General features: G+C 67.4%; 1 protein-coding gene across 7 annotated transcripts in view; it reads left to right on the top strand.

Moving 5' to 3' along the window:
- Nucleotides 1-24,733, top strand: part of PIEZO1 (piezo type mechanosensitive ion channel component 1) — a 55,375-nt gene that overhangs the window by 30,121 nt on the left and 521 nt on the right. Inside the window, exons 3-50 of one of the 7 annotated variants that reach the window (XM_036834317.1) lie at nt 722-844; nt 1,837-1,879; nt 1,990-2,128; nt 5,049-5,217; nt 5,364-5,577; nt 5,666-5,837; nt 5,922-6,035; nt 6,114-6,204; nt 6,911-7,011; nt 7,343-7,603; nt 8,257-8,368; nt 8,492-8,670; nt 8,762-8,910; nt 8,983-9,165; nt 9,536-9,648; nt 9,764-9,918; nt 10,041-10,217; nt 10,668-10,793; nt 10,870-11,070; nt 11,511-11,715; nt 14,671-14,775; nt 15,419-15,572; nt 15,791-16,034; nt 16,111-16,207; nt 16,298-16,469; nt 16,877-16,966; nt 17,043-17,137; nt 17,414-17,485; nt 18,053-18,153; nt 18,611-18,692; nt 18,767-18,823; nt 18,917-19,089; nt 19,182-19,267; nt 19,480-19,671; nt 19,758-20,016; nt 20,089-20,277; nt 20,491-20,752; nt 20,930-21,083; nt 21,162-21,309; nt 21,392-21,606; nt 21,722-21,880; nt 21,961-22,108; nt 23,469-23,657; nt 23,763-23,855; nt 23,936-24,108; nt 24,183-24,305; nt 24,380-24,459; nt 24,540-24,729. In XM_036834317.1, coding sequence (XP_036690212.1) covers nt 722-844; nt 1,837-1,879; nt 1,990-2,128; nt 5,049-5,217; nt 5,364-5,577; nt 5,666-5,837; nt 5,922-6,035; nt 6,114-6,204; nt 6,911-7,011; nt 7,343-7,603; nt 8,257-8,368; nt 8,492-8,670; nt 8,762-8,910; nt 8,983-9,165; nt 9,536-9,648; nt 9,764-9,918; nt 10,041-10,217; nt 10,668-10,793; nt 10,870-11,070; nt 11,511-11,715; nt 14,671-14,775; nt 15,419-15,572; nt 15,791-16,034; nt 16,111-16,207; nt 16,298-16,469; nt 16,877-16,966; nt 17,043-17,137; nt 17,414-17,485; nt 18,053-18,153; nt 18,611-18,692; nt 18,767-18,823; nt 18,917-19,089; nt 19,182-19,267; nt 19,480-19,671; nt 19,758-20,016; nt 20,089-20,277; nt 20,491-20,752; nt 20,930-21,083; nt 21,162-21,309; nt 21,392-21,606; nt 21,722-21,880; nt 21,961-22,108; nt 23,469-23,657; nt 23,763-23,855; nt 23,936-24,108; nt 24,183-24,305; nt 24,380-24,459; nt 24,540-24,729 — 7,129 coding nt within the window. Of the gene's footprint in view, nt 1-721; nt 845-1,836; nt 1,880-1,989; nt 2,129-5,045; nt 5,218-5,363; nt 5,578-5,665; nt 5,838-5,921; nt 6,036-6,113; nt 6,205-6,910; nt 7,012-7,342; nt 7,604-8,256; nt 8,369-8,491; nt 8,671-8,761; nt 8,911-8,982; nt 9,166-9,535; nt 9,649-9,763; nt 9,919-10,040; nt 10,218-10,667; nt 10,794-10,869; nt 11,071-11,510; nt 11,716-14,670; nt 14,776-15,418; nt 15,573-15,790; nt 16,035-16,110; nt 16,208-16,297; nt 16,470-16,876; nt 16,967-17,042; nt 17,138-17,413; nt 17,486-18,052; nt 18,154-18,610; nt 18,693-18,766; nt 19,090-19,181; nt 19,268-19,479; nt 19,672-19,757; nt 20,017-20,088; nt 20,278-20,490; nt 20,753-20,929; nt 21,084-21,161; nt 21,310-21,391; nt 21,607-21,721; nt 21,881-21,960; nt 22,109-23,468; nt 23,658-23,762; nt 23,856-23,935; nt 24,109-24,182; nt 24,306-24,379; nt 24,460-24,539; nt 24,730-24,733 lie in introns of all 7 variants that reach the window. The other 6 variants (XM_036834315.1, XM_036834312.1, XM_036834314.1 and 3 more) reach the window with 6 other exon arrangements.

Here is a 24,733-nt window from a genome sequence, read left to right as displayed (position 1 = left end):
CCATCCATCCCTCCTGCCGTCCATTCATCCATCCATCCATTCATTCATTCCTCCCATACCTCAACTCATCGTGTGAATTCCCAGGGTACAGCCACCTCTCGGAGCCTGAGGCTTTGCTCTGTGGGCAGGAGAGCATCCCAGCTTCGATAAGCAGTGTGGTGGAGCGCTGGGCAGGGCCTTCCCTGGATGGGGCGTGCTTTCAGCCCGCATTGGGCATGAAGCAGCACCCCGCTGCCAGGGCCAAGCAGCAACACAGATGTTTCCTGGATACATGAGCAACACTGAAGGTGGCCCCCCAGCCCGAGGGGGCCTTTCCTTCCTGCACTGGCTCTGCCCCCACTGCTCCACACCCCAGGAAGGGGGCAAGACCAAGCGCAGGCAGGGTGGGTGTACTATACTCTGCCGATTCCTTGCTGTGCGACTGTGGGCAAGTCACTTCACCTCTCTGTGTCCATTTCCCAGTCTGTAAATTGGGGTCATGACAGTGCTGGACCACGGGGCTGTGGTGAGCAGTCAGTGGGATGGTGTAGGAGGGGTGTGCTGCATGAGCTCGCTGCTCACGGCCCCTTAAGACCCTGGGTGCGTGTCTTGGGCTGGTGGACACAGCCTGGCTCAGGGCTGATAGCCAGGGCTGAGTGGCCTTGACCGGTCTGCCCCCTCCCCATCCCCCACTCCAGGCCCGGCTGCGTGCCGGCCTCACCGCTGCCGTCTCTGCCTCCAGGTCACACTGGCCGCCTCCTCCGAGTCCTGCTGGGCTTCAGCCTCCTCTTCCTGGCAGCCCACCTCACCTTCCAGATATGCCTGCATACCATGCCCCACCTGGACCAGCTTCTGGGGCCGAGCTGTGAGTCACCGAAGGGCCAGGAAGGGGGTGCCTGGGGGCAGCAGGCCTGGGGGAGAGCCGACGGCCTCCTGAGCGACTGGAGAGCCTGGGGCGGGCTGGGGAGCCGCACGCTCCTCGGAAAGGTCAGCTCAGCCTCAGGGGCCGCCCTGCCTCACCCAGGCCTGGCCTGACACGGGCCGCCTCTGAGTGCCCGGCCACGGTTTACATCCGGCCCGAAGGGCGCAGCTCAAGTGCCCCGGTAATAGGTGGCCGTGGGGCTGGGCTGAGCACCGGCCCAGTGCTGGTCCCAGAGCCCAGTGTCCGGGCAGCCCCGGTCTTCTCAGGCCCCTCCCTCTCACATCTTCCTCCTGAGCCCTCTGGGGCAGAGAGACTTAGCCGGGGGGCGGGCCCTGGTGTGCCGCCCGCCCGCTGTCCTGCGCCCTTTCACCCCGAGGATGGAATCCCCAGCCGGCGCCCAGCCCTCCCACCTCCCACCTTCAGATGACGGAACCCTGGGCTCCCATCCCCACTGCCCGGTGGGGTCTCCCACCTCCATGCCCTACTGGCTCATGGCGGGCAGGGTGTCCCACCCCGCTTCCCATTTTCATTCCGTGAAGATCGTGCCCCTCCTGCAGTTTAGAAACTGGAGAGAAGTCAGGTGCCTCGAGGGCCCTCTGGTCCTGGCGGCTCTTAGACCAGCCCTCCCCACTCGGGCCCCCAAGGAGCAGCCGGCCTCAGCCGATGGGTCCGAGAGCCCGGCCCAGCCTCCCGGGCCACACAACGCCCAGCTGGGCCATGAAACCCATTCTGCCAGGCAGAACTAATGGGCTTTGATCTGCCCAGCTTTCCCCGGCTGGGCCTCAGTTACCCTACCGGCGGAGGCAGCGTTCTCAAGCACCCCCGGACACCAGGGGTTCCGTGGCTCTGGGGCTCCCGAGGCCCCCCTGGCAACACGGAAGGGGCTTCTCAGCACCCACCCGCCTGACCCGGTTCCCCCGTGCCTCTCTCTGCAGGCAGCACCTGGGACACCATCTCCCGACACATAGGGGTCACGAGGTGAGTCCCCCAGCCTCCCTCGGGGATTTCCTGGGCCTCCAGCTCCCGGGGTGCCCCCACTGGCACCTGCCCCCCCTGAGCCGGCCACGGGCTCTCCCCGCCCTCCACAGGCTGGACCTGAAGGACGTGCCCAGCGCCATCCGCCTGGTGGCCCCCGACCTGGGTGTCCTGGCGGCCTCCTCCTTGTGCCTTGGCGTCTGCAGGCGCCGCACGCAGATGGCCCGGCGGAGCCAGCGCGCCCAGGAGCTGGTGAGGGATGGGGGCGCACCTGTGTCCCAGCCATCTGAGGACTATTTTACTTTCTCTTTCTTTCTCCCTCCCTATCTCTTTCTTTCTAAAAATGTGGACGTTTTAGTTGTAACAGTCCGTATATGCCCATGATGGAGAGACAGCACGGAGGAGGTCAAGTGCACGTCCCCGTGGGGGGTTGCTGGCGATGCAGCGCGTGGTCCTAGCGTTGCAGGAACCCCAGGCAGCGTCTGCGCCTTTAGAGCTGCCCCTGGAAGAGGGTCTTCGGGGCTGCAGGGCAGTAGGGAGTCAGCGCTGTTGGAGGATGGTCTGCACCAGCCGTCAGGGAGCACCTAGGGACCGATGGGTTAATGGACAGACCGACGGATGGACAGACGATGTTTGAGCAGACGTGCCCACGGTGGGGGCGTCGGTGGGCTGTGTCAAGGCAGGGGCTGTGTCGGCTCAGAGGCCTGAAGCAGGGCCCTCTGCCAGAGTCCTCGGGGTCCCCCCGGGCTCTTCCCTCCGTGTCCTCTCCTGTCCCTGCACGAGGGCTCTGGTCTCGCGCCCAGTCTGGGCCCCTCACACTCGGCCTCAGCCTCTGTCCAGTAGGACCTGGTCTCCAGAGCTGGGCCGGGTCTGTGGCCATCCAGGGTCCCTGCCTGGGAGGCCCTGGGGGGCCACAGGCTCACGCCCTTAGCCCCAGTGTCCACTGGTCCAGCAGCTGATGTTTGCGGAAACGAGGGCCTCAGTCCCCAGGGAGGAGGGGACTTCCCACCGCAGGTCGAGGCGGGGCTCGGCCTACAGCTGACCTGCCCATCCCCCGAGTCCTGCAGGGCAAGGCTGGCACCCGCATTTCAGAGGGGGAGACGGGGGCCTGGAGGTGGAGTGGCTGCTCTGGGCACTTGTGGGGGTCAAGTGGGGCTGGGACCACCCTGCTGCGTGGGCACCGGCGGGCGGAGGGGCCAGGGGGGCCTCTGGTTTCCCCGTTAGCAGAGCCAGGCCTTCCCGGAACAGCTCCCCCGGGAAGGGGCTGGCTTGTTCCCCACGCCTGGGCCGGGCAGGACGGCCCATCACCCCTCGGAGCACAGGGCTGTCCTGGCAGCCCCTGGGGGCTGGACTCTGGCCCCGGGGCGGCTGGTGTAGACAGACCTCAGAGCAAGGCCATGGGGGCCCATCACAGGCGCCCGGAGTTCAAGGCCAGAAGCATCCCCGGCGCCCCTGTGTGGACGCTGCCACCTGGCAGGGCCGCGGCACGCGTGGCTGCACACGATCTGTGTACACGCGCCCGTCCTGACTTGGCACACGTGGGTCCGTGCCTGCCCTGAGGGGGTCGCTGGGGCTGCGGCGGGAGGTGCGTCCTGGGGGGCCGGCTGCGGCGGGGCTGGAGCCGGGCCTGGGTGGGCTGGACCGTGCGGGCGGCCCCCAGCAGCTGTCCTTCCGCCCAGCAGCTGCCTCTCTTCTTCCCACTCCCAGAAACGCTCGTTTTCCACGGCAGCTTTCCCAGGGCCGGGGCCAGGCCGTGGGCAGGGTTGGGCTCTGGCCTGGCTGCAGTGCCTTCCGGCAGCTGTGCCCCTGTCCCCCCGTTCCGGCACATAATGGGGGGACCCTGGGTACTGCTCTGACCCCAGGGCTGGGCCTCTGCCCTGGCCTGTCCCCTCTGCTCCTTCCAGGCACGGCTCAGTGGCACCTCCCTGGAGCCTGCCCCGTGCCCCGCCCTCATCTGACAGGCAGGAAACAGAGAGGTTAGGGGGCTCACCAAGGCTGCACAGGCGAGGCCCCTAACCCCCGACTCGAAGCCGGCGTGTGACCGGGGCGCCTGGCCCCTGAGCCCGTGCTCTCAGCCTGGACACTGAGGGCCACCTCCGCCACGGGGCAGGGCATAGGCACGGCGCCCATGTTACAGCTGGGGACACGGGGGCCGGGCGTCTGACAAAGAGTCTGTGTTCTTTCTGCCTCCCCCTGGCCTCCCTGGTTCCAGGAAACAGCTCTGTTCTGGGAAACCCTGAGGTCGGACCAGGGCAGCAGGCCCTGGTGGGTCTCTGTGCCCCGCAGGCAGTGGAGGCCGGGAAGGGCCGCCCAGGTGTGCATCTCACTCTCCAGAAGCCCCACCAGGCAGCAGAGCAGGAGCCGGCTGCACGCTGGGCACTGTCCTCCCTGGCTGTGTGATTTGGGGTCCCCTCCGAGCCTCCGTCTCTGTACTTACGAGGAAGGTGCCGTGAGGCCAAGGATAGGGTGTAGAGGTGCCCTGTAACTGTAGAGTGAGATGCACGCGTGGCTGTGCTGTGCGCCGCTTTTCTTTTTCCTAAAAATCCCCACGCGGGCCCTCTCAGGCCAAGGGCACTGGGGACAGATGCAGGAACCTGTGGGCCTGCCCTGTCCTCGGGGTCCCCTGGTGGAGGTGGGGAGTAAAGAGGCCCTTGAGGGGCTCCGGAGCACTGTGAGGTCAGCCTGCTCGGGTCAGTCATTTGAGCGCCAAGCCTTGGCAGGAGCGTGTCTTGCTGTCGCAGTGGGCCGCCTCCAGGGCTGTGAACCCGAGTGAGGCGGTGGGAAGACGGTGGGCGGAGCTGGGCCTGGACGGCAGCACGCGGCCACACTCAGGCTGGCGGCCCCGTGTCCTCGGAGGGCCCGCGGTGGGTGTGGGGAGAGGAGGGTGTGGGGCTGGAGGGGTGGCCCCTCCCTCCCCCTCCCCCTCCCCCCCTCCCTCCCCCCCCCTCCCCCCCCTCCCCCTCCCCCTCCCGCCCCTCCCCCCCCCCCCTCTCCTCCTCTTTCCCCCCTCCCTCCCCCTCCCTCTCCCCCTCCTTCCCCTCCTTCCCCCCCCTCCCCCTCCTTCCCCTCCCTCCCCTCCCTCTCCTCCTCCTTCCCCTCCCTCCCCTCCCTCCCCCTCCCTCCCCCTCCCTCCCCACGCACCTGACTTCTGCCCGCCCCGTGACCTTAGCAGGACGATGATGATGGGGATGTGGACGCCGGCTCCCTGGTGGGGCTGCAGGAAGCCCCTGCACTGCCCCGCAAGCGGAGATCGTGGCTGGCCGCCCGGTTCCGGATCACAGCCCACTGGCTGCTGGTGGCCGCTGGGCGGACTCTGGCCGTAGTGCTGCTCGCGCTGGCAGGTACCCCCTGGGCAGGGAGCTGGGATCCCACCACTGGCGGTCACACCGGCAGGGGTCTCGGCAGCCAAGCTCCCCACTGACCCGCGAGACGGCGGTCAGGCTGCCCAGGCCAGGAGTGACCCTGTGTGCCTCTGCCTGGCCTGCAGGCATCGCCCACCCCTCAGCCTTCTCCAGTGTCTACTTCCTGCTCTTCCTGACCATCTGCACCTGGTGGGCCTGCCACTTTCCCATCAGCCCCCTGGGCTTCAGTGCACTCTGTGTCATGGTGGGCTGCTTTGGCACCGGCCATCTCCTCTGCCTCTACTGCTACCAGACGCCCCTCGCCCAGTCCATGCTCCCACCTGCCAGCATCTGGGCCAGGTGAGGGCTTGCCCATGGGGCCCCGGCCCTGCCCGCCTGGCACCCGTGACTTTCTCGCCGCAGTCAGTAACGCACCTTCTGTGGGCAGGGTGTTCGGTCTCAAGGACTTCGTGGCCCCCGCCAACTGCTCCAGCCCCAACGTGCTGGTCCTCAACACCAGCCACGACTGGCCCGTCTACGTGAGCCCCGGCATCTTGCTGCTCCTCTGCTACACCGTGACCGCGCTCCTGAAGCTCCGAGTGCGCCAGCCTGCGGACTGGGTCAGTGCCCAGGCCAGCGCCCTGTGTCCCCCGCACCCCTCGGGCCGGGGCGTGGGGCTGAGCTCTCCCCTCCGGTCTCCGCAGGGGAAGGAGGCGGCCGGGGACGACGAGGAGCGAGAGGTGGAGCTGACCGAGGTGGACCGCTGGCCCCAGGGTCAGGCCAGGGCTGCAGCCACCAAGGAGGAGGAGGCCACCCAGGTGAGGGGTCTGGACTGAGCGGTGGGGCTGCCGCCCCCTGCCCCCAGGCTCGGCTCACGGGCCTTGGCTTGTCTGCAGCACACGATGCCCGTGCCCGTGCCGCCGGACCCTGAGGACAACTGCATCGTGCACGACCTCACGGGCCACAGCGCTGTCCAGCAGCGGCCCTGTGAGTATGACGCGGCCGCACGGCTGCTGCCCCCTGGTGGCCTCGCCCGGTCGGCCTGTCCCGCTGCGCACCTCTCTGGGGCTGCCCAGGGCGGGCGCGGTAGCTGTGGTGCTCGTGGAACCTGAGACCCTGCCGGGGTCTCCAGTCTCCCACCCACTCCCCCACTGCCTTCCAGTCCCCAGAGACCTTGACTGCTCTGCCTTGGGCTGCCTCTGCGGCCCTGGGAGCTGTGTAGACAGGGTCCCCAGGGCAGGGCTCTGTGGTGCTTTTTCCTTTTCCTTTTTTTTTGATACTAAGCCTCGATTTCCATTTTACAAAGCAGAGGATGAAGCCGCTGGCCTCGGGGGCTGGGAATTGGGGACATGGGTGCTCACAGAGCTGGAAGGGGATCAGGGCAGTCTCCTCCACCCCATCCCTTCAGAGTCGCGGAAACCAAGGCCCGGAGAGGGGCGAGGACTGGCCAGGGTCCACAGCACATCGGGAGCAGGGTCGGACAGGAGCCCGGGCCCTTTGCCCGTGTCTTCCGCCCCCAGTGCCCCGTGAGCCTGTGACAGGCGTGGCCCCCCTCCACCTGAGCTGCGGCTCCAGCACACTGTCTGCATTTTCGGGCCCAGTCGGGTGTGGGCAAGGGGCTTGGGCCTGTTGACGCTGGAGTTTCCCCAGCAGGGGTCTCGCCTCCCTGGTGACCCCTGCCCTCACCCCTCAGCGCACCCCAGGCTGACTGGGCTTAAGGAGACGTCTCCGTTGCACGGCCTGGGCCACCTCATCATGGACCAGAGCTACGTCTGTGCCCTCATTGCCATGATGGTAAGGGCGCTGGCCCGGGCCACCCCTCGGGCTGGGGCTTCCCGCGGGCTCCCTCGCGACAGATGGTGTCCCGGTGCTTTGTCGCCAGAAGCGGTTGGGGCTGCGACCTGCTAGGCCAAGAGCAGCCCCGGCCAGCCCCCAGGCGCGTGTGTGAGTGCACGCATACGTGCGGTGGGTGTGTGGGTGTGCCCGGGCCAGCGGGGCAGGTTGGCCTTCCTGTCGGAGCACCGCCCCGGCCCCGGGGGCCCAACGCCTCGTCAGCCTGGGGGAACGGGGTCTGGGTGCCGGGCCGGGTGTCCCACGCAGCCCTACCCACGCCCCGGCCGTCCAGGTGTGGAGCATCACGTATCACAGCTGGCTGACCTTCGTGCTGCTGCTCTGGGCCTGTCTCATCTGGACCGTACGCAGCCGCCACCAGATGGCCATGCTCTGCTCGCCGTTCATCCTGCTCTACGGGCTGGCGCTCTGCACCCTGCGCTACGTGTGGGCCATGGACCTGCAGCCCGAGCTGCCCACCGCCCTGGGCCCCGTCAGCCTGCGCCAGCTGGGGCTGGAGCACACCCGCTACCCCTGCCTGGACCTGGGCGCCATGGTGAGTCTGCTGCCGCCCCTTGAGCGCCTGTGAGGACGCCACGCTGCCCGTCGTCCAGCTCCCAGTGCCGTGGGCGCTCTGGAGCCCGGGGCCCGTGTCTGGTTGTCACCAGGGTCACCCAGCCAGCCCGGAGTAGTTGCTCGAAGAGCGTTTGTTGAATGAACGAGTGATGACCTCGTGTTGCTGGGGGTGCCATCCCATCTGCCTGACACGGGCTCTGTGAGCATCGCACGCGGCCCCTGGGTCTCAGCGAGTGTCTGTGCCTTCGCCGTGTCCCCTTCTGGGACAGGCCATTGCACCTGGACGTCCGTGCTGCTGCCAGTCACGTGTTGGGGGCCTGTGGGTTAGTTATATCTCACTGTGCGAGCCCAGGAGCCTGCAAGTGTGCAAACACCTGTGACCCCGCGTTCACCTGCGGGTCTGTGTGCAAACGGGGTGGTGTGTGAGTGCAGGAGCTGCTGTGTGGGAGCGTGTGCGTCTGTGCGTGAACTCGTGCGCGCATAGGAGAGACTGAGCTTCTGCTAGCAGGGAGGCTGGCGCATGGGTGCCGGGTGGGCCGCCTTCCCGGTCTCACCCCCGGCTCCCGTCTCCTCCGGCCGGGCCCAGCTTTGGGGTACCGGCCCCCACTCAGTGACGCTGCCTCCGCCCCCCAGCTGCTGTGCACCCTGACCTTCTGGCTCCTGCTGCGCCAGTTTGTGAAGGAGAAGCTGCTGAAGAGGGTGCGGGACCCCGTGGCGCTGATGGAGGTCACCGTGGCCGCCACAGGTGAGCGGGCTGGGCGGCGGGGGAGAAGGGGGGAGGGGGGGGGCGCGGGCGCGGCCCCTCCCCCACCCGCCTAGTCCTGAAGCCGCGCCCCCCTCGCCCCACCCCGCCCGGCCCGGCCCGCAGAGCCCGTGCGGACGCGGACGCTGCTGCGGAGCCTGGGGGAGCTGGTCAGGGGCGTGTACGCCAAGTACTGGGTCTACGTGTGCGCCGGCATGTTCGTCGTGGTCAGCTTCGCCGGCCGCCTTGTCGTGTACAAGATCGTCTACATGCTCCTCTTCCTGCTCTGCCTCACCCTCTTCCAGGTACGGGGGGCGGGGCGCGGGGGCACGGGGCGCAGGGCGCGGGCGTGCAGGGCCGCGCGGGCTGACCTCACTGCGCCTGGCCGGCCGGCAGGTCTACTACAGCCTGTGGCGGAAGCTGCTCAAGGCATTCTGGTGGCTGGTGGTGGCCTACACCATGCTGGTGCTGGTGGCCGTCTACACCTTCCAGTTCCAGGACTTCCCCGCCTACTGGCGCAACCTGACCGGCCTCACGGATGAGCAGTGAGTCTGGGGCGCGGTGGGGAGGGGGCTGCGGCTGGCGCGCTGCCGGTACTCACCCCCCCTCCCACACAGGCTGGGGGACCTGGGCCTGGAGCAGTTCAGCGTGTCCGAGCTCTTCTCCAGCATCCTGGTGCCTGGCTTCTTCCTGCTCGCCTGCATCCTGCAGCTGCACTACTTCCACAGGCCCTTCATGCAGCTCACCGACCCCGAGCACCGCCCCCCGCCCAGCGCCCGCACCCTGCGCGGGGCTCACAGGTGCGCCCGTCCTCCCTCCTGGGGCCTGGGGGTCTGCAGAGTGTCCCCTGAACCCGCACAGGGCAAGGCCGGTCGCGGGCGGGAATGGAGGCTGTACGGTGAGGGCGGGAGACCCGGGACGGGGTTGAGGCCTCGGCCGCTGCCTGCAGGTACCGGGGCCTCAGGTACTGGATGTTTTCTTCGACCCGTGGGGATCACGACGTCAAGCCGGGCCCCACTCTCCCACCTAGTGGCTGCAGCACAGGGGTCCCAGCGCCGGGTGGGGGGTGGCAGGTGGGGCTTCTCTTGTCCCTGGGGGGGCAGGAATGGGAGGGGCTGCAGGACACCCCAGGAACGCGGGAGGGAAGGACACTTCGGGGCCCTGTCCCAGGCAGGACACGGTGAGCGGGACCCCCCTGCTGCAGCAAGAGGAAGAGGAGGCGGCACCCAGAGACGAGGGGCTGGGCGTGGCCGGCCCCCACCAGGCCATACAGGTCCCGGAGGGTAAGCTCAAGGTGCCCGGATCCTGAGCCCCGGAGCCCCGTCAGTACACGAGACGGAACGGCCCAGGCCACAGAGGCCCCGTCCCCTCCTCCTCACCGTCCCCCCAACCCCCCAGCCAGCAAGTGGGGCCTGGTGGCGGAGCGGCTACTGGACCTGGCCGCCGGCTTCTCGGACGGCCTCACCCGCACGCAAGTGCTCACACGGCGCCTGCTGGAGCTGCACGTCTTTAAGCTAGTGGCCCTGTACACCGTGTGGGTGGCCCTGGAGGAGGTGAGTGCGGGCACGCTCAGGCGCCCTCGCTGGCCTCCCTGGAGCCGGTACCGGCGCGTGGCTGCGGATCGTGGGCCCGTGGGGAGGGCGCAGCTCTGCCGCCACTGCCCGCCTGCCCACAGGTGTCGGTGCTGAACTTCCTGCTGGTCGTGCTCTGGGCCTTCGCCCTGCCCTACCCCCGCTTCCGGCCCATGGCCTCCTGCCTGGCCACCGTGTGGACCTGTGTCATCATCGTGTGCAAGATGCTGTACCAGCTGAAGGTCGTCAGCCCCCACGAGTACGCCAGCAACTGCACCGAGGTACGGCCGCTGCTCCGGCTCGGGTGGAGGGACGGACGCAGGGGGCCTGTCCCTGGGGCCTGGGCTTCCCGCGGAGGACCCGCTCCCCAGGTCGAGACATCTGGGTTCAGAGATGTGTCCCGACCTGGCTGACTCCCTGACGGAGGCGCAGGTCCTGGTGTGAGGGGCACAGAGGCCCGACGTCCACTGGAGGGAAGTGCGGGGCTGCTCAGGGAAGCCCACCCATTGACTTCTCTTCACTCTCCCAGGCCCTGCTGGTGGCCTCCCTGTCACCGCCGAGGTGGCGGGGAGGCTGACAGCCCCCCGTGTCCCTGGTTGGGGACAGCCGTGCTCTGGCCCAGACCCGTTGGAGCTGTGGCTGCAGCCGGGGTGTCACACGGGGCTGGCGGTCCCTGGGGTCAGCGTCCGGTTCCTGGTGGGGAGCCGGTGCTGACGCCGCCCCTCCCCCAGCCCTTTCCCAACAGCACGAACCTGCAGAAGACGGAGATCCACGAGTCCTTGCTGTACCGGGGACCCATCGACCCCGCCAACTGGTTTGGGGTGCGGAAGGGCTTCCCGAACCTGGGCTACATCCAAGTAAGTGCGGGGCGGGTGGGCCAGGTGGGGTGGTGGAGCCAGGGGTGGGCGGGGCCTGACTGCCCGCGCCCCCCAGAACCACCTGCAGATCCTGCTGCTGCTGGTGTTCGAGGCCGTGGTGTACCGGTGCCAGGACTACCACCGCCGCCGGCACCAGCTGGCCCCGCTGCCGGCCCAGGCCGTCTGCGCCGACGGCACCCGCCAGCGGCTGGACCGCGACCTGCCCAGCTGCCTCAAGTACTTCGTCAACTTCTTCTTCTACAAATTTGGGCTGGAGGTGAGGCGGGCGTCGACCCTCGCCCCCTCCCTGGGCTGGGCGGGGCCACTGGGGGTCCTTGCCACCCTCTGTGGGGCCTTCTGCGATGGGTAGGCCCAGGGCGGGGGGAGGGGGGCGGGTGCCGGGTCCTCCAGCTGAGTTGGCCTTGCTTGGAGAGGGGCCTGCAGAGTGAGGGCAGGGGGCTGGGGCCCCGGCGGGAGACAGGAGTCTCGACTCCGCCACGGAGCCCCTACCTTGGTTTCCCCCCAACCGTGGAAACGTGCCCAGCCTCTCTATCCCTCCAGGAGGGTGGCCTGGGCCGTCGTGAGCCTGGGCCGCTGCCCCTACCCTGGGCACAAGCACTACCGCCCGAGGCTGCCCAGAGGCAGAGCCAGGAGGGCCCCTCCCCCAGCTCACTGTGTCCCCATCCTGGTCACCTTGTCCCCCTGTGCCACCCCCAGATCTGCTTCCTGATGGCCGTGAACGTGATCGGGCAGCGCATGAACTTCATGGTCATCCTGCACGGCTGCTGGCTGGTGGCCATCCTCACCCGCCGGCGCCGTGAGGCCATCGCCCGCCTCTGGCCCAACTACTGCCTCTTCCTGGCGCTCTTCCTGCTCTACCAGTACCTGCTGTGCCTGGGCATCCCCCCCGCCCTGTGCATCGGTGAGCAGGGTGGCCTGCGGGCTGGGGTGGGCGCGGGGTGAGTGGGGGTGAGTGGGCGTGCGTGGCTGCACCCAACCTGGGCATCCCAGCCCCTGGAGCGGCCTCAGCCCCCCCTTCCCATGCATGGACTCTGTGGGCTGCAGCTGTGCTGACTCCGGGGGGCGTGCTGGCCCCCTCGCTGGTCTCCCCTAATCCTCTGCGTTCTTTTTGCCCAACGTTCTATTTTGAAAACTTTCAAACAACCGGAGAGGTTGGGAGAATAGTCCAAGGAGCAGCTGTACGCTCTTCCCAGGCAAATGGGAGTCTGTGTGGGCTCCGCGCTCAGTACACCCAGGGCGGGGACCCTCTGTGTTCAGGACGGTGACCATGCCCGGCCGTCCATCCCTGGATGATGCCCCGGTCTGATGCGCCATCCATACTCAGCGGCCTTGTCCTCAGGGCCATGTCCCTGGTAGCTGTTGGCTTTGACCAGGAGCTGACGGGAGTGCTTGGCCGTCCTCTTCTCCCGTCGCCTTTGGTCAAGACTGTCCCAGCCTCTGTCTCTTGTGATCTTTCCAGAGTCAGGCCAGGGGGCTTACAGAAAGCCCTGAACTTGGATTTGTGGGTTGTGCCCCAGTGCTTAGACACCGGTGAATGCTTGGGCAGGAATGGTCCATGACGGGGAGTCAAGCGGCCATCAGGGCGTTGGGGGCCCCCAGCCCACCCTGTCAGGGGACCAGCGCTCTGCCCCGTGTGTCCACGTCTGCTGACTCTCCCTCCCGTTGGCGGGACTTCCTAAAATGGACATTTTCGGTTTCTGTCTTTCCTGGTACGTTTGTTACTTGGCTTCTCTGCGAGAAGGAGCTTTGATTTCTCTCCCTCCCGTTGGCGGGACTTCCTAAAACGGACATTTTCGATTTCTGTTTTTCCTGGTACGTTTGTTACTTGGCTTCTCTGCGAGAAGGAGCTTTGATTTCTCTCCCTCCCTGCTCTGTTTCCTGTTGTCTTGTCAGCGGGCGCAGGGTTCTGTCTGAACGCCGTGTAATCCATCCTGTGTTCCCGTTCCCGTTCAGAGCGTCTCAGAGGTGCCCGTGGCGCCCTCCAGGCAGGCACTTCGATGTCCTCGTCAGTATTTTTGGAAGTCAGGCCCCTGCCCCGTGAAAGGCCCCTTTTGGGTTACAGTCTGTGAGTTTTGGCTGAAGAGTAGCAGAAGCAGAGCAGAGTTCCTAAACGTCCTTCACCCAGTTTCCCCGATGGGAACGTCAGCCTCTGAAGCGACCCAGCACAGCACCCAAAGTTAAGAACCAAAATGGGTGCCAGGCCACCAACCACGGCCGGAACCAGAGGCCCGCATGGCTGTCCCCAGGGGCCCCCACGCAGACCCCTTGGGCCGGCTCCTTGGGCTCCTTTGTCTTTCATCACCTTGAGACTGTGGGGAACACGAAGTGGTCGTTTGTAGAACACCCCTCAACCCAGCACCGACGGGTGTTTCTCCCTTAGACCAGGTTATACACTTTTGGCAAGAAAACCACAGCCGTGACTTGCCCGTCTCAGTGCGTCACGTTGGGGCTGGTGTGTCTCATCGTGGTGACACCCCTTTTCCGCCAGTCTCGCCGGTGCTTGTCACTGCCGCGTGTTCACTTGCAGGGCGAGCTTAGGGCCCGGCAGGAGTCTTGTTTCCGTGTGAACTCGCGCCCACTGGCTTTAGCGCGCTCGGTGGCTCCACCCGCGGGGGCTGTTTGGTTCTCTGACAGTGCCTTTCTGTCTCCTGTGGCGACTGATCGGCATCATCTGTAAAGAGGAGCTGTCCCTTCTCCCCGCTGATCTGTCCAGTTGTTTACTCATCTGTAGGGACTCTGGGCCTTTATTCCCAGGCTTCTGCTGCGCGCCCGTCGCTGGTGCTCTGTGTTCACACGTCCCAGCGTTGGCCCTGGGATACGTCCTCACTCTTGGCCCTACCAGGCGCTGCTGCCTCGGGACCCCCCCCTGCCTCCATCCCCAGGAAGTCGGCCCCCGCCCCACGGAGCCTGGTTCCTTTCACTGGAGGGTGAAATTCAGAAACCAAGACCTTGGCCCTGGGTGTGCGCGTTGCTACGCGGTGTCACTGCTCCTCCTTCATCTTGGTGGACAGTGTCTTTCTTCTGTCAAGACACCGTTTGCAAAGCTACTTAGGGCAGCTCCTTTCTTCCCGGCCCCTCCCGGGAGGTGCGTCACACACACGCTGTCCCATTAGGTCCCCCGTCAGTCTGCGCTCCGTCCCGGGCTCCCCCAACCATGTAGTAGAATTCACTCTGTGGTGCTGACCAGCATGTAGAGCTGGTCCGTCCCCAGGTCCCTGCCCCCGACCCACCCCCAGCGACCACCGTGGTCTCCATCCCTATGGTTTGCCTTTGGATGGTGTAACCTAGGGGTCTGGCTTCTCTCATGAGATGCAGTGAAGGTGCGTCGGGCTGTGGCCTGGATGACGCTTTGCTCACGTTCCTTGCTGGGCAGTTTTCCTCGGGTTGGATGCACCAGAGTTGGCTTGACCTTTCCCCCCGTGGATGGCACTGGGCCGTTTCCAGGTCTGGGATGTCGGGGATAAGGGGCTGTGGATGTTCGTTCGTTTGGTGGGGCACAGGTGTTTGTGTGGCCGTGGTTTTCATTTCTCTGGGATGAGCACCCAGGGTGGTCCCGCCCCTTCACCTCCACGCCAGCACTTGGCATCCACACGGTTTTATTTTAGCCATTCTGACAGGTGCGCAATGAAGCCTCATTCGGGTCCACGCCGACCGTGGCCCACACACGGGGCCGTGCCCGCCCACCTGCCCATGTACCCCCTCCCCAGCCACTGGCGCCTGGGCACACGTCCGTGAGAACTGGGCTGTCTGGTCCTGCGTGCTCCGGAGACTGCGGGTGGGAGTGGGTGCCCGAGCGACTCCCGGGGACGCTGGGGACGGGCTGGGATGGTGGGTGACGGGCACCCTCTTCCCACAGACTACCCGTGGCGCTGGAGCCGGGCTGTCCCCGTGAACTCTGCCCTGATCCGGTGGCTCTACCTGCCTGACTTCTTCAGTGCCCCCAACGCCACCAACCTCATCAGTGAGTCCCCCGGGGCCCCTCGTGCACACGCGGCACTGCTGGCCGTGCGGGAAGCCGTGCGGGTTCCCGCGGGGTAGGTGGCAGGCGGGCGCCGACCCTCCTCTCCGGCCAGCGAGGGCTGCATCATCCAGGCCTTGCCGGCTGGTCCAGTCCTGCAGTTCCCTGCGGGGGCGTGTGTTCCGTGAGCGTGCCTGGGCCCACGGGCCCACCTCACGTGCGCACTTCCTGCCACACGGTGTGGGCGCAGGTGTGCGTGCAAGTGTGGACACAGGTGGGCATGGGTGTGCACACAAGTACGGATGTGGGGGAGGACACAGGTGTGCACATACTGATGCCACATGGTGTGCAGTCAGGCTCCCGTGGGCGTTTCCTGACACCCGTGTGGTGCCTGTAGACCCCCATGTGTACACATGCAGAACGTGTACACAGGCGTGTTCCCCAGCACCCACGTGCACATCCACGCTGTGTGTAGATGCCGGCGTGAACACGCGTGCACGCTTCTGCCCAGCCCCTGTGCCCCCCAGGGCCTGGGGGATGAGAGCAGCCGGGCAGGACGTGCCCTGCGCCCCGTCGTGGGCCAGGCCTCTGTGCAGCCAGCACTTCCCGGGGCGCGGCGCGGCAGTGGCCTCCTGTGTGCCCACAGGTGACGTCCTCCTGCTGCTCTGCGCCGCCCAGCAGCGGCAGGTGTTCCTGGCCGAGCGCACGGAGGAGTGGCAGCTCATGGCAGGCGTTAACACTGACCGCCTGGAGCCGCTGCAGGGGGAGCCCAACCCCGTGCCCAACTTCATCCACTGCAGGTGGGCGTCGCAGAGGCCGCGGGGCTCCCGGGGCCGACAGACGCGCCTGGGCTCAAGCGGGACTGAGCCAGGACGCGCGCTGCCAGGGGCGTCACCGTGGCCGGGGCGAGGGGCGGATGCCGACCCCGCAGCAGAGGGGCCGCCCGGGAGTTCCTCTGGTCCCGGGCTGCGGCGGAGGCGGCGGTGACCAGGGCCCAGAGTGACGCTCCGCCCGGCAGGTCCTACCTCGACACGCTGAAGGTGGCCGTCTTCCGCTACCTCTTCTGGCTGGTGCTGGTGGTGGTGTTCGTCACGGGCGCCACGCGCGTCAGCATCTTCGGGCTGGGCTACCTGCTGGCCTGCTTCTACCTGCTGCTGTTTGGCACCAGCCTGCAGCAGAAGGACACGCGCGCCCGCCTCGTGCTGTGGGACTGCCTCATTCTCTACAACGTCACCGTCATCGTCTCCAAGAACATGCTCTCGGTGAGCCCGGCCCCCGGCCCCCGGCCCCCAGCCCCCGCCCGGGGCGCCCAGGCTGACCCCCTCCTCCCGCCCTCAGCTGCTGTCCTGCGTCTTCGTGGAGCAGATGCAGAGCAGCTTCTGCTGGGTCATCCAGCTCTTCAGCCTCGTGTGCACGGTCAAAGGCTACTACAACCGTGAGTGGCGAGGCAGGCGGCCGGGGCCCCAAGGCGCGTGGGGACGCACGCGGCTTCCAGGACCCTGACCTGGCTGGCGTCCATCCGCAGCCAAGGAGATGCTGGGCCGCGACCAGGACTGCCTGCTGCCGGTGGAGGAGGCGGGCGTCCTGTGGGACAGCGTCTGCTTCCTGTTCCTGCTGCTGCAGCGCCGCGTCTTCCTCAGCTACTACTTCTTGCACGTCCGGGCCGAGCTCCGCGCCACTGCCCTGCAGGCCTCCAGGTGGGCCCCCCGCTGCGCCCCGGGCCGGCCCTCCGTGACGTGACCCATCCCCTAGAGGGAGAACCAAGGAGACAGACCCGCTAGGACCTTCTCCATACCCCGGTGGTATCTGGCCTCGGCCCGGGCTCTGGCACCAGCTGGCGCTTCGGGCCGGTTGTGGCCACCGCGCTGGCCCGAGGGTGCGTCCCCGCACTTCAGCTGTTGGGCCAGCGGCTCTCCCATCCCCCCCTGCATCTTCTACCCCGTTAAGACTGGAGGCTGCGGGAGGGTCTCCCTCTCACAGAAGCAGCACTCGACAAGGCAGGGGTCAAGCTCGGTGGGCTGGGCCCCTGCTGCTGTGAGCGGGCAGGACCTGGGATGCCTGGCTGAGCCGGAGCTGATGCCCCACCCCCCTCGCTGCCCCACAGGGGCTTTGCCCTCTACAACGCTGCCAACCTCAAGACCATCGAGCTCCACCGCAGGGCGGAGGAGAAGTCGCTGGCCCAGCTAAAAAGACAGTAGGTGCCGTGTGGGTGGGGCCACGGGCTCTCTGGCCCCGCCCTGCCCGGCACTGAGCCGCCTCCCGCCCTGCAGGATGGAGCGCATCCGGGCCAAGCAGGAGAAGCACAGGCAGGGCCGGGCCGGCCGTGGCCACCTTCAGGGCTCCCTGGACCCCAGCCAGGAGCCAGGTGAGTGTGGACGGAGCCTCAGCAGGCCCTGCGTCCCCGTGCGTCCATGCCCGCTGGAGCCTGCCTGTGTCTGTGCCGTGTGGCATCCCACGGGGCTTCCGGCCCGACTACCCTGTGCTGCTTGGTCACTCTCTGTCCCCACAGGCCACGTGGCCGGCCCCTGACTATCCGTCTGCACTTGTGGTTTGTCCTCTCCCCCTCCCACGGCACCACACGTGGCCCCTTCGTGGCCCTGGGGGCTCCCTGCTGGCTCACGCTCACCCCGCCTCTCCACAGGGCCCGGCAGTCCAGGGGGCTCCTCCTCGCCACGGCCACAGTGGTGGCGGCCCTGGCTGGACCACGCCACAGGTACTGCCCCCACCTGGCCGCCCTCTCAGAGCTGCTGCGCGCCAGGCAGGCCTCCCCCACCCTGGCCGCTGTCTCCCCCCGGGACAGAGGGAGCGCGCCCTGCGCCGACCTGGCCAGCGCCCCCCAGGAGCCGTGTGTGCGGGCTCTCAGGCCTCGTGCTGCGTCCCGCTGTCGTCGGGCCGTGTCCCCGACAACAGGCCCCGTTTGCCTCCTGCTTCCTAACGCTCGGGCTCGGAAGTCTGGATCCTGGCTGCCGGTCGGCACCGTCCCTGCCTTCCCCGCCCTGCCCCCACGCGTTCCTCTCACGCAGGCTGGTCTCGTCCCACCGCTCCCGCCTGTGTCCCGTGCACGTGCCACAGGCCCCCAGCCCCTGCGGCCATCCCTCGGGGGAGGGTGGCGTGCAGGCCTTGGCCCAGGGTCACAGGCTGCTGAGGGAACCCGGCGTGGCCAGGCTGTCACTGGACCTACCCCAAACCGAGGAGACGGACTCGAGGGTCCGGGGGAGGAGGGGGGAGGGGCAGAGCCCAGCCGTGGGGGCGGCCAGCTCTCAGTGACCCCTGCCCACAGTCGTCCACTCCGGGGACTACTTCCTGTTCGAGTCCGACAGCGAGGAGGAGGAGGAGGCCCAGCCTGAGGACCCCCGGCCGTCAGCACAGAGTGCCTTCCAGGTGAGCGCCTGGGCTGGCTAGGGCCGCACGAGGAGGACGGACGCCCCCGAGGCCGAGGGAGCCCACCCGGCCCCATCCCGGTCTCCTGCGCCCACAAGTCGAGTGGAAGAGCAGGCTCTGGGGGTACAGGTCACAGGCAGCTGTGTGTCCCTCCGATCACCCAGGCCTGTGGTGGCCACTGGAGCCTGGAGACGGGCTCAGAGTGTGCTGGACACACGTTCTCCTGTGCATCTTTGGGCCCCTGGCTCTCAGCACGGGGCCTGGCGCTGACAAGCAGGACACGCTGGGTGTGCTGCACGCACCGCCCGGTCCTCCCCCCACAGTTCCATGGCCCATTTCCTGGCCGGGCTCAGGGAGCTGACGGCCCCCAGCTCAGCCTCCTGACCCCAGGCCCCTCGGCTAATGGGATCAGAAGGTCAGGGGAGGCCGAGTGCTAAGCCAGGGCCCTGGCCTGCAGATGGCGTACCAGGTGTGGGTGACCAACGCCCAGACGGTGCTGCACCAGCAGCGGCGGGAGCGGGCAGAGCAGCTGCCCACAGGTGAGTCCGGCTGCCGGCGGGTTGGTTGCAGGGAGGTGGGGCTGCAAGGTGCTGACCGGCACCCCTGTGCCCAGGAGGCGACCCAGGCCAGGAGGCAGAGCTGGCGGAGGGCTTGGAGGATGAGGTGGCCGGTGAGTTGGCCCGAGGGCTAGGGGCCGGGGGGCTGGGGGTCTCCCAGCAGGCAGGCGTCCCTCCAGCGCCCTCCCGCCCCGCCCCCGCCGCAGGCCGCAGCCACGTGATGCAGCGCGCGCTGAGCGCCATGCAGCTCCTGTGGGTGCTGGGCCAGGCGCTGGCGGACGGGCTGCTGCGCTGGCTGCACGACTTCACGCGGCACCACCGCGCCACGAGCGACGTGCTGCGCGCGGAACGCTACCTGCTCACGCAGGAGCTGCTGCGGGTGAGTGGGCCGCCCCTGCCCCGCCCTGCCCCCTGCACTCGCCACGCCCACTTGCCCACCGCGGCTGCCCTGAGCCCCTCGCCGCCCTGCAGGGTGGAGAGGTGCGGCGGGACGTGCTGGACCAGCTGTACGCCAGCGAAGCTGAAATGATCCGTGATGCGCTGAGCACACCATCGAGGTAGGAGAGGGGGCTGGGGGCTCAGGCTGGAGCGGGGACCCACCCCGCCGGCCTGGCTTTGGCCCAGAGTGAGGTCCAGCCCCGGCACCTGGGCTGCTGCACGGGGCAGGCAGCCGGCTGGGCGCTCATGCACCAGAGGCCCCGAAGCCCTCCAGGCCCGCCCCCGAGCCCGAGGGGAGCGCAGGCCACCTTGTGACCCTGCCCTCCTGCAGCGGGCTGGGGGCGGAGGAGCCACTGAGCAGCGTGACCGAGGACATCAGCAGCCCCCTGAGCACCAGCTACGACACCCACAGCAGCAGCGAGGAGATGGTCGCCGAGCCCGGGGCTTCGCTGCACGGCTCCCGGGAGCTTCCCGCCGGCGGCCGCGCCAGAACGCGCACAGCCAGTGAGCTGCTCCTGGACAGGTGCGCGGGGAGGGGTACGGCGGGCGGGCCGGTGGGCCCAGGCCTGCCTGGTGGCCGCAGAGGCTCTGAGCCTGGTCCCCCCGCAGGTGCCTGCACATCCCGGAGCTGGAGGAAGCTGAGCGGTTCGCGGCAGGGCAGGGCCGCGCGCTGCGGCTGCTGGAGGCCGTGTACCAGTGCGTGGCCGCCCACTCGGAGCTGCTCTGCTACTTCGTCATCGTCCTCAACCACATGGTCACCGCCTCGACCGCCTCCCTGGTGCTGCCCGTGCTGGTCTTCCTGTGGGCCACGCTGTCCATCCCACGGCCCAGCAAGCGCTTCTGGATGACAGCCATTGTTTTCACCGAGGTGGGCATCGCCGGGCTGGCAGTGGGGGTGCGGGTCGGGGGCTGGCGCCCCGCTGACCCCTCTCCCTTGCAGGTCACAGTGGTCGCCAAGTACCTGTTCCAGTTTGGCTTCTTCCCCTGGAACAGCCACGCCGTGCTGCGGCGCTACGAAAACAAGCCCTACTTCCCGCCACGCATCCTGGGCCTGGAGAAGAGCGACAGCTACGTCAAGTACGACCTGCTGCAGCTCATGGTGCTCTTCTTCCACCGCGCCCAGCTGCTGGTGAGCGCACGCGCCCTGCCGCAGGGCAGCCGCCTCTCACACACACAGCGCACACGGTCGCACACACGCACGCACACACGCCCAGCCATCTTGCTCCAAGAGGCAGGCCGGACGCCGCGACGCCCAGCGTGGGCCTGGCCACCTCGCCCGCTCTGTGTGCTGCCCAATGCGGCCACGCTGGCCTCCTCACCAGCCCCCCACCTCTCTCCACAGTGCTACGGCCTCTGGGACCACGACGAGGACCCTCTCTTGAAGGAGCGTGACAGGGGTGGTGGGAAGGACAAGGGGGCTGAGGAGGAGCCGGCCCTGCTGGGACCCCACGGGGAGCCAGGGGCGGCCAGGGCCCCCACTGAGGACGACATCCCGGTGGAAGCAAAGGACTCGCCCCCAGAGCCCCGTGACGAGAGGCGCGTCAGCCTGCATCTCAGGAGGAGGAGGAAGGAGAGCACAGAACCCAGAGGACGGGCAGCCACTGGTACGAGGACCTGGCCACTGCCCCAGCCGCGTCCCTGACGGCCACTGCTGGTGACCCTCGGTGGAGGGGGGGGGGGTCTCCCTGCACTCGGTCTGGTCTGTGAGGTGGGGCAATGGCAGCCCCTGGGGGTCTCGGGACGGTCAGGAGTCTGAGCTGGGCCCAGCCCCCGTGCCGTAGGCTCTCTCAGCAGCGGCTGCTCCCCCACAGAAGGTGAGGACGGCAAGGAGGTGGGAGCGGAGGCGGCGGCTGCAGAGAGCGAGAAGAGGCGGAGCCGGCCCCGCGAAAGAGTGAGGGCCCTGGGGCTCCGGCTGCAGAGCTTTTGCCTGTCTCTGTGAGTGACCCGGCCGGGAGCGCCCAGGCCAGGGTGGGTGGGAGGAGCGGGGCCTGGACTGAGGCGGCTCGCCTGCAGGGCCCGGAGCACGTACTGGCCGGTGCGGCGCTTCTTCCACGACATCCTGCACACTCAGTACCGGGCGGCCACCGACGTCTACGCCCTCATGTTCCTGGCCGACGTCGTCGACTTCGTCATCATCATCTTCGGATTCTGGGCCTTTGGGGTGAGTCGGGTCTCCGGGCCCCCAGGAGCACAGGGCCCCACAGCTGCGGCCGCGCCCCTGACCTCTGCTCCCCCCGCCACAGAAGCACTCGGCGGCCACAGACATCACGTCCTCCCTGTCGGACGACCAGGTGCCGGAGGCCTTCCTGGTCATGTTGCTGATCCAGTTCGGCACCATGGTCGTGGACCGCGCCCTCTACCTGCGCAAGGCCGTGCTGGGCAAGCTGGCCTTCCAGGTCGTCCTGGTGCTGGCCGTGCACCTCTGGATGTTCTTCATCCTGCCCGCTGTCACCGAGCGGTAGGTGCCGGGGCTCTCGTTCCTGCTGGTGCCCGGCAGAAGCAGGGTTGGGTCGGGGACCTTGGAGCTCCGGCCTCGAGACAGGCACCCTGACCTGGCTTCGTGTCCCGTCCAGGATGTTCAGCCAGAACGCGGTGGCCCAGCTGTGGTACTTCGTCAAATGCATCTACTTCGCCCTGTCTGCCTACCAGATCCGCTGCGGCTACCCCACCCGCATCCTCGGCAACTTCCTCACCAAGAAGTACAACCACCTGAACCTCTTCCTCTTCCAGGGGTGAGTGTGGCTGGCCTGGGCACCTGCGGCAGGGCTGCCCTCCCCGCCGGCCCGCGTGACGGTGCCCCGGCCTCCGGCAGGTTCCGGCTGGTGCCGTTCCTGGTGGAGCTGCGGGCTGTGATGGACTGGGTGTGGACGGACACCACGCTGTCCCTGTCCAACTGGATGTGCGTGGAGGACATCTATGCCAACATCTTCATCATCAAGTGCAGCCGAGAGACAGAAAAGGTGCCCGGGCCCCGAGGCGGGGGTAGCAGGGGACACTGGTCACTCCCCACTGGGGTCCCTGCTGGGGTTCACAGCCCACGAAACGTGAGAGAGCATTGTCCTAAAAACTTCCTGGAGGCCAGAAGGGGCTTCTTCGAGGGGACAGTGAATGTGGCCGTGTTGGGGTGGCCAGCCACAGAGGGGCCTGAGCAGACGCCGGGCAGGAGAGGCCTGGCTTCTCGGGCCCTGGTTCACTAGCACGGGTCATGGTGTTGGCACTAAGACGTTAACTGGGTTTCTGTGGGGTTTTTTAGCAGTTTTATTGATAAAATTCACACACCTCCAGTTTGGTGGTTTCTAGTCTGTTCAGATTTACGCAACCGTCAGCACAATTTAAGACGGTGCTCATCGTCCAGACAGAAGCCCCGCTCCCACTAGCACTCAGCCCCCAGCCCCTGGCCCCCGTCCATCTTCTACACGGATGTGCCTGTTTCTATCGTGCCACTTACGTGGAACCACGGGACACATGGCTTCCCGTGACTGGCTTCTCTCAGCACGACGCGGCCCAGGTTTATCCACGCAGCCATGTCACGGTTTCATTTCTTCTCGGGGCTGAGTAGTAGTCCACCGTAATAAGCCTTCTGGGTGTCCTAAAAGACACGGCATTCGCGTCCAGAACTGCAGCCACAGGCCCGCTTTTCTCCTGATGCACACCTAGGAGTGGAACTCAGCACCTCTGGGGGCTCCAGGCTCCCCTTCCGAGGAGCCGCGTGGGTGTTGCCAGTGGGGGGCGCCATCCTGCCTGCCCACTTGTTACTGTCTGATCTCACAGGTCCTGGCAGGGGTGAGGCGGTCTCTCACCGCGGTTCTTTCATTTCCTGGTGACTAATAACGTCAAGCATCTTTTCCTGTGCTTGTCGGTCACTCGTGTATCGCCTTTGGAGACACGTCCGTTCACATTTTTTGCCGGCTTTTACTTGGGTGGTTTTCTATCGTTGTGAGAGTTCTTTGTGTATTCCGAACACTAGATCCTTCTCAGGGAGATTTGCCCCGAAGGCTTTTACCGTTTTAGGTCTTAGGTTTGAGTTCACTTTTGCCGAGGGTTTAAGGGCCCAACGTGACTCTTCGGCATGTGGGCGTCCAGCCACCCCTCTGCAGAGTCGCAAAGGAAGGGTCTGTTTCTGGCTCTGGGCTCTACTCCTCAGTCCCCACTGTCTTCACTGCCACGGCTTCAATGCTCGGTCAAGGCTCGACTTCGTGGGGGCCACAGGGGAGCCTGAGAGCACGGCGCCCGCCGCCACAGAGCAGGGAGGCAGGCTGCTCAGGGCACGGCGCAGAGGCGCGCCGGGTGACCTGTGTGCCCCGTGTCCCCCACCCCCAGCGATACCCACAGCCCAAGGGGCAGAAGAAGAAGAAGATCGTCAAGTACGGCATGGGCGGCCTCATCATCCTGTTCCTCGTGGCCATCATCTGGTTCCCGCTGCTCTTCATGTCCCTCGTGCGGTCCGTGGTCGGCGTCGTCAACCAGCCCACTGACGTCACCGTCACCCTCAAGCTGGGTGGCTACGAGGTGAGCAACCCCCTGCCTGGGAGGCGAGCTCGCCCTCCCGTGGCTGCTGGTGGCCTGGGGTGGGGGAGCTCCCCTAGCACCACGTCACCGTGTCCCCACCGCCAGCCCCTGTTCACCATGAGCGCCCAGCAGCCGTCCATCGTGCCCTTCACGCACCAGGCCTACGAGGAGCTGTCCAAGCAGTTTGACCCTCACCCGGTGAGTGCCCCCCGCAAACGCAGACGCCGGGATGGGAGGGGGCCTGGCTGCGCCCCGCTGAGGTGCCGCCCTCCACCCAGCTGGCCATGCAGTTCATCAGCCAGTATGGCCCCGAGGACATCGTCACGGCGCAGATCGAGGGGAGCTCCGGGGCGCTTTGGCGCATCAGCCCGCCAAGCCGGGCGCAGATGAAACGGGAGCTGTATAACGGCACCGCCGACATCACTCTGCGCTTCACCTGGAACTTCCAGAGGTGCGTCCCGGGACAGGAGGGGCCGGGCTGGTGGGGAGCACGCCCGTGGGGGGTCACACCGCGTGCTGTCGTAGGGACCTGGCCAAGGGCGGCACGGTGGAGTACACCAACGAGAAGCACACCCTGGGCCTGGCCCCCAACAGCACCGCCCGGAGGCAGCTGGCCAGCCTGCTGGAGGGCACCTCGGACCAGTCCGTGTGAGTGGGGCCTGGGGGCCGGGGGGCTGCGGGAGGGCTGGGCTGGGCCTGACCTGCCGGCCTCCTCCCCGCAGGGTCATCCCCCACCTCTTCCCCAAGTACATCCGTGCCCCCAACGGGCCTGAAGCCAACCCCGTGAAGCAGCTGCAGCCCAGTGAGTGGGGCGGGGGTGCCGGGGCGGGGGCGCCGGCCGTGGCCTCAGCGCCGGCCTGACACCTCCTGGTTCCGACCCAGACGAGGAGGCCGATTACCTCGGCGTGCGCGTCCAGCTGCGCAGGGAGCGAGTGGGCTCGGGGGCAGCCGGCCTCCTCGAGTGGTGGGTCATCGAGCTGCAGGACTGCCAGGCTGACTGCAACCTGCTGCCCATGGTCATCTTCAGCGACAAGGTCAGCCCGCCCAGCCTGGGCTTCCTGGCCGGCTACGGGTGA

Source organism: Balaenoptera musculus, chromosome 19 (genome assembly GCF_009873245.2).
Source record: "Balaenoptera musculus isolate JJ_BM4_2016_0621 chromosome 19, mBalMus1.pri.v3, whole genome shotgun sequence".
NCBI classification, from domain to species: domain Eukaryota; kingdom Metazoa; phylum Chordata; class Mammalia; order Artiodactyla; family Balaenopteridae; genus Balaenoptera; species Balaenoptera musculus.
The sequence above is the reverse complement of the archived record's forward strand: the minus strand, read 5'-3'. Positions and strand labels throughout refer to the sequence as shown.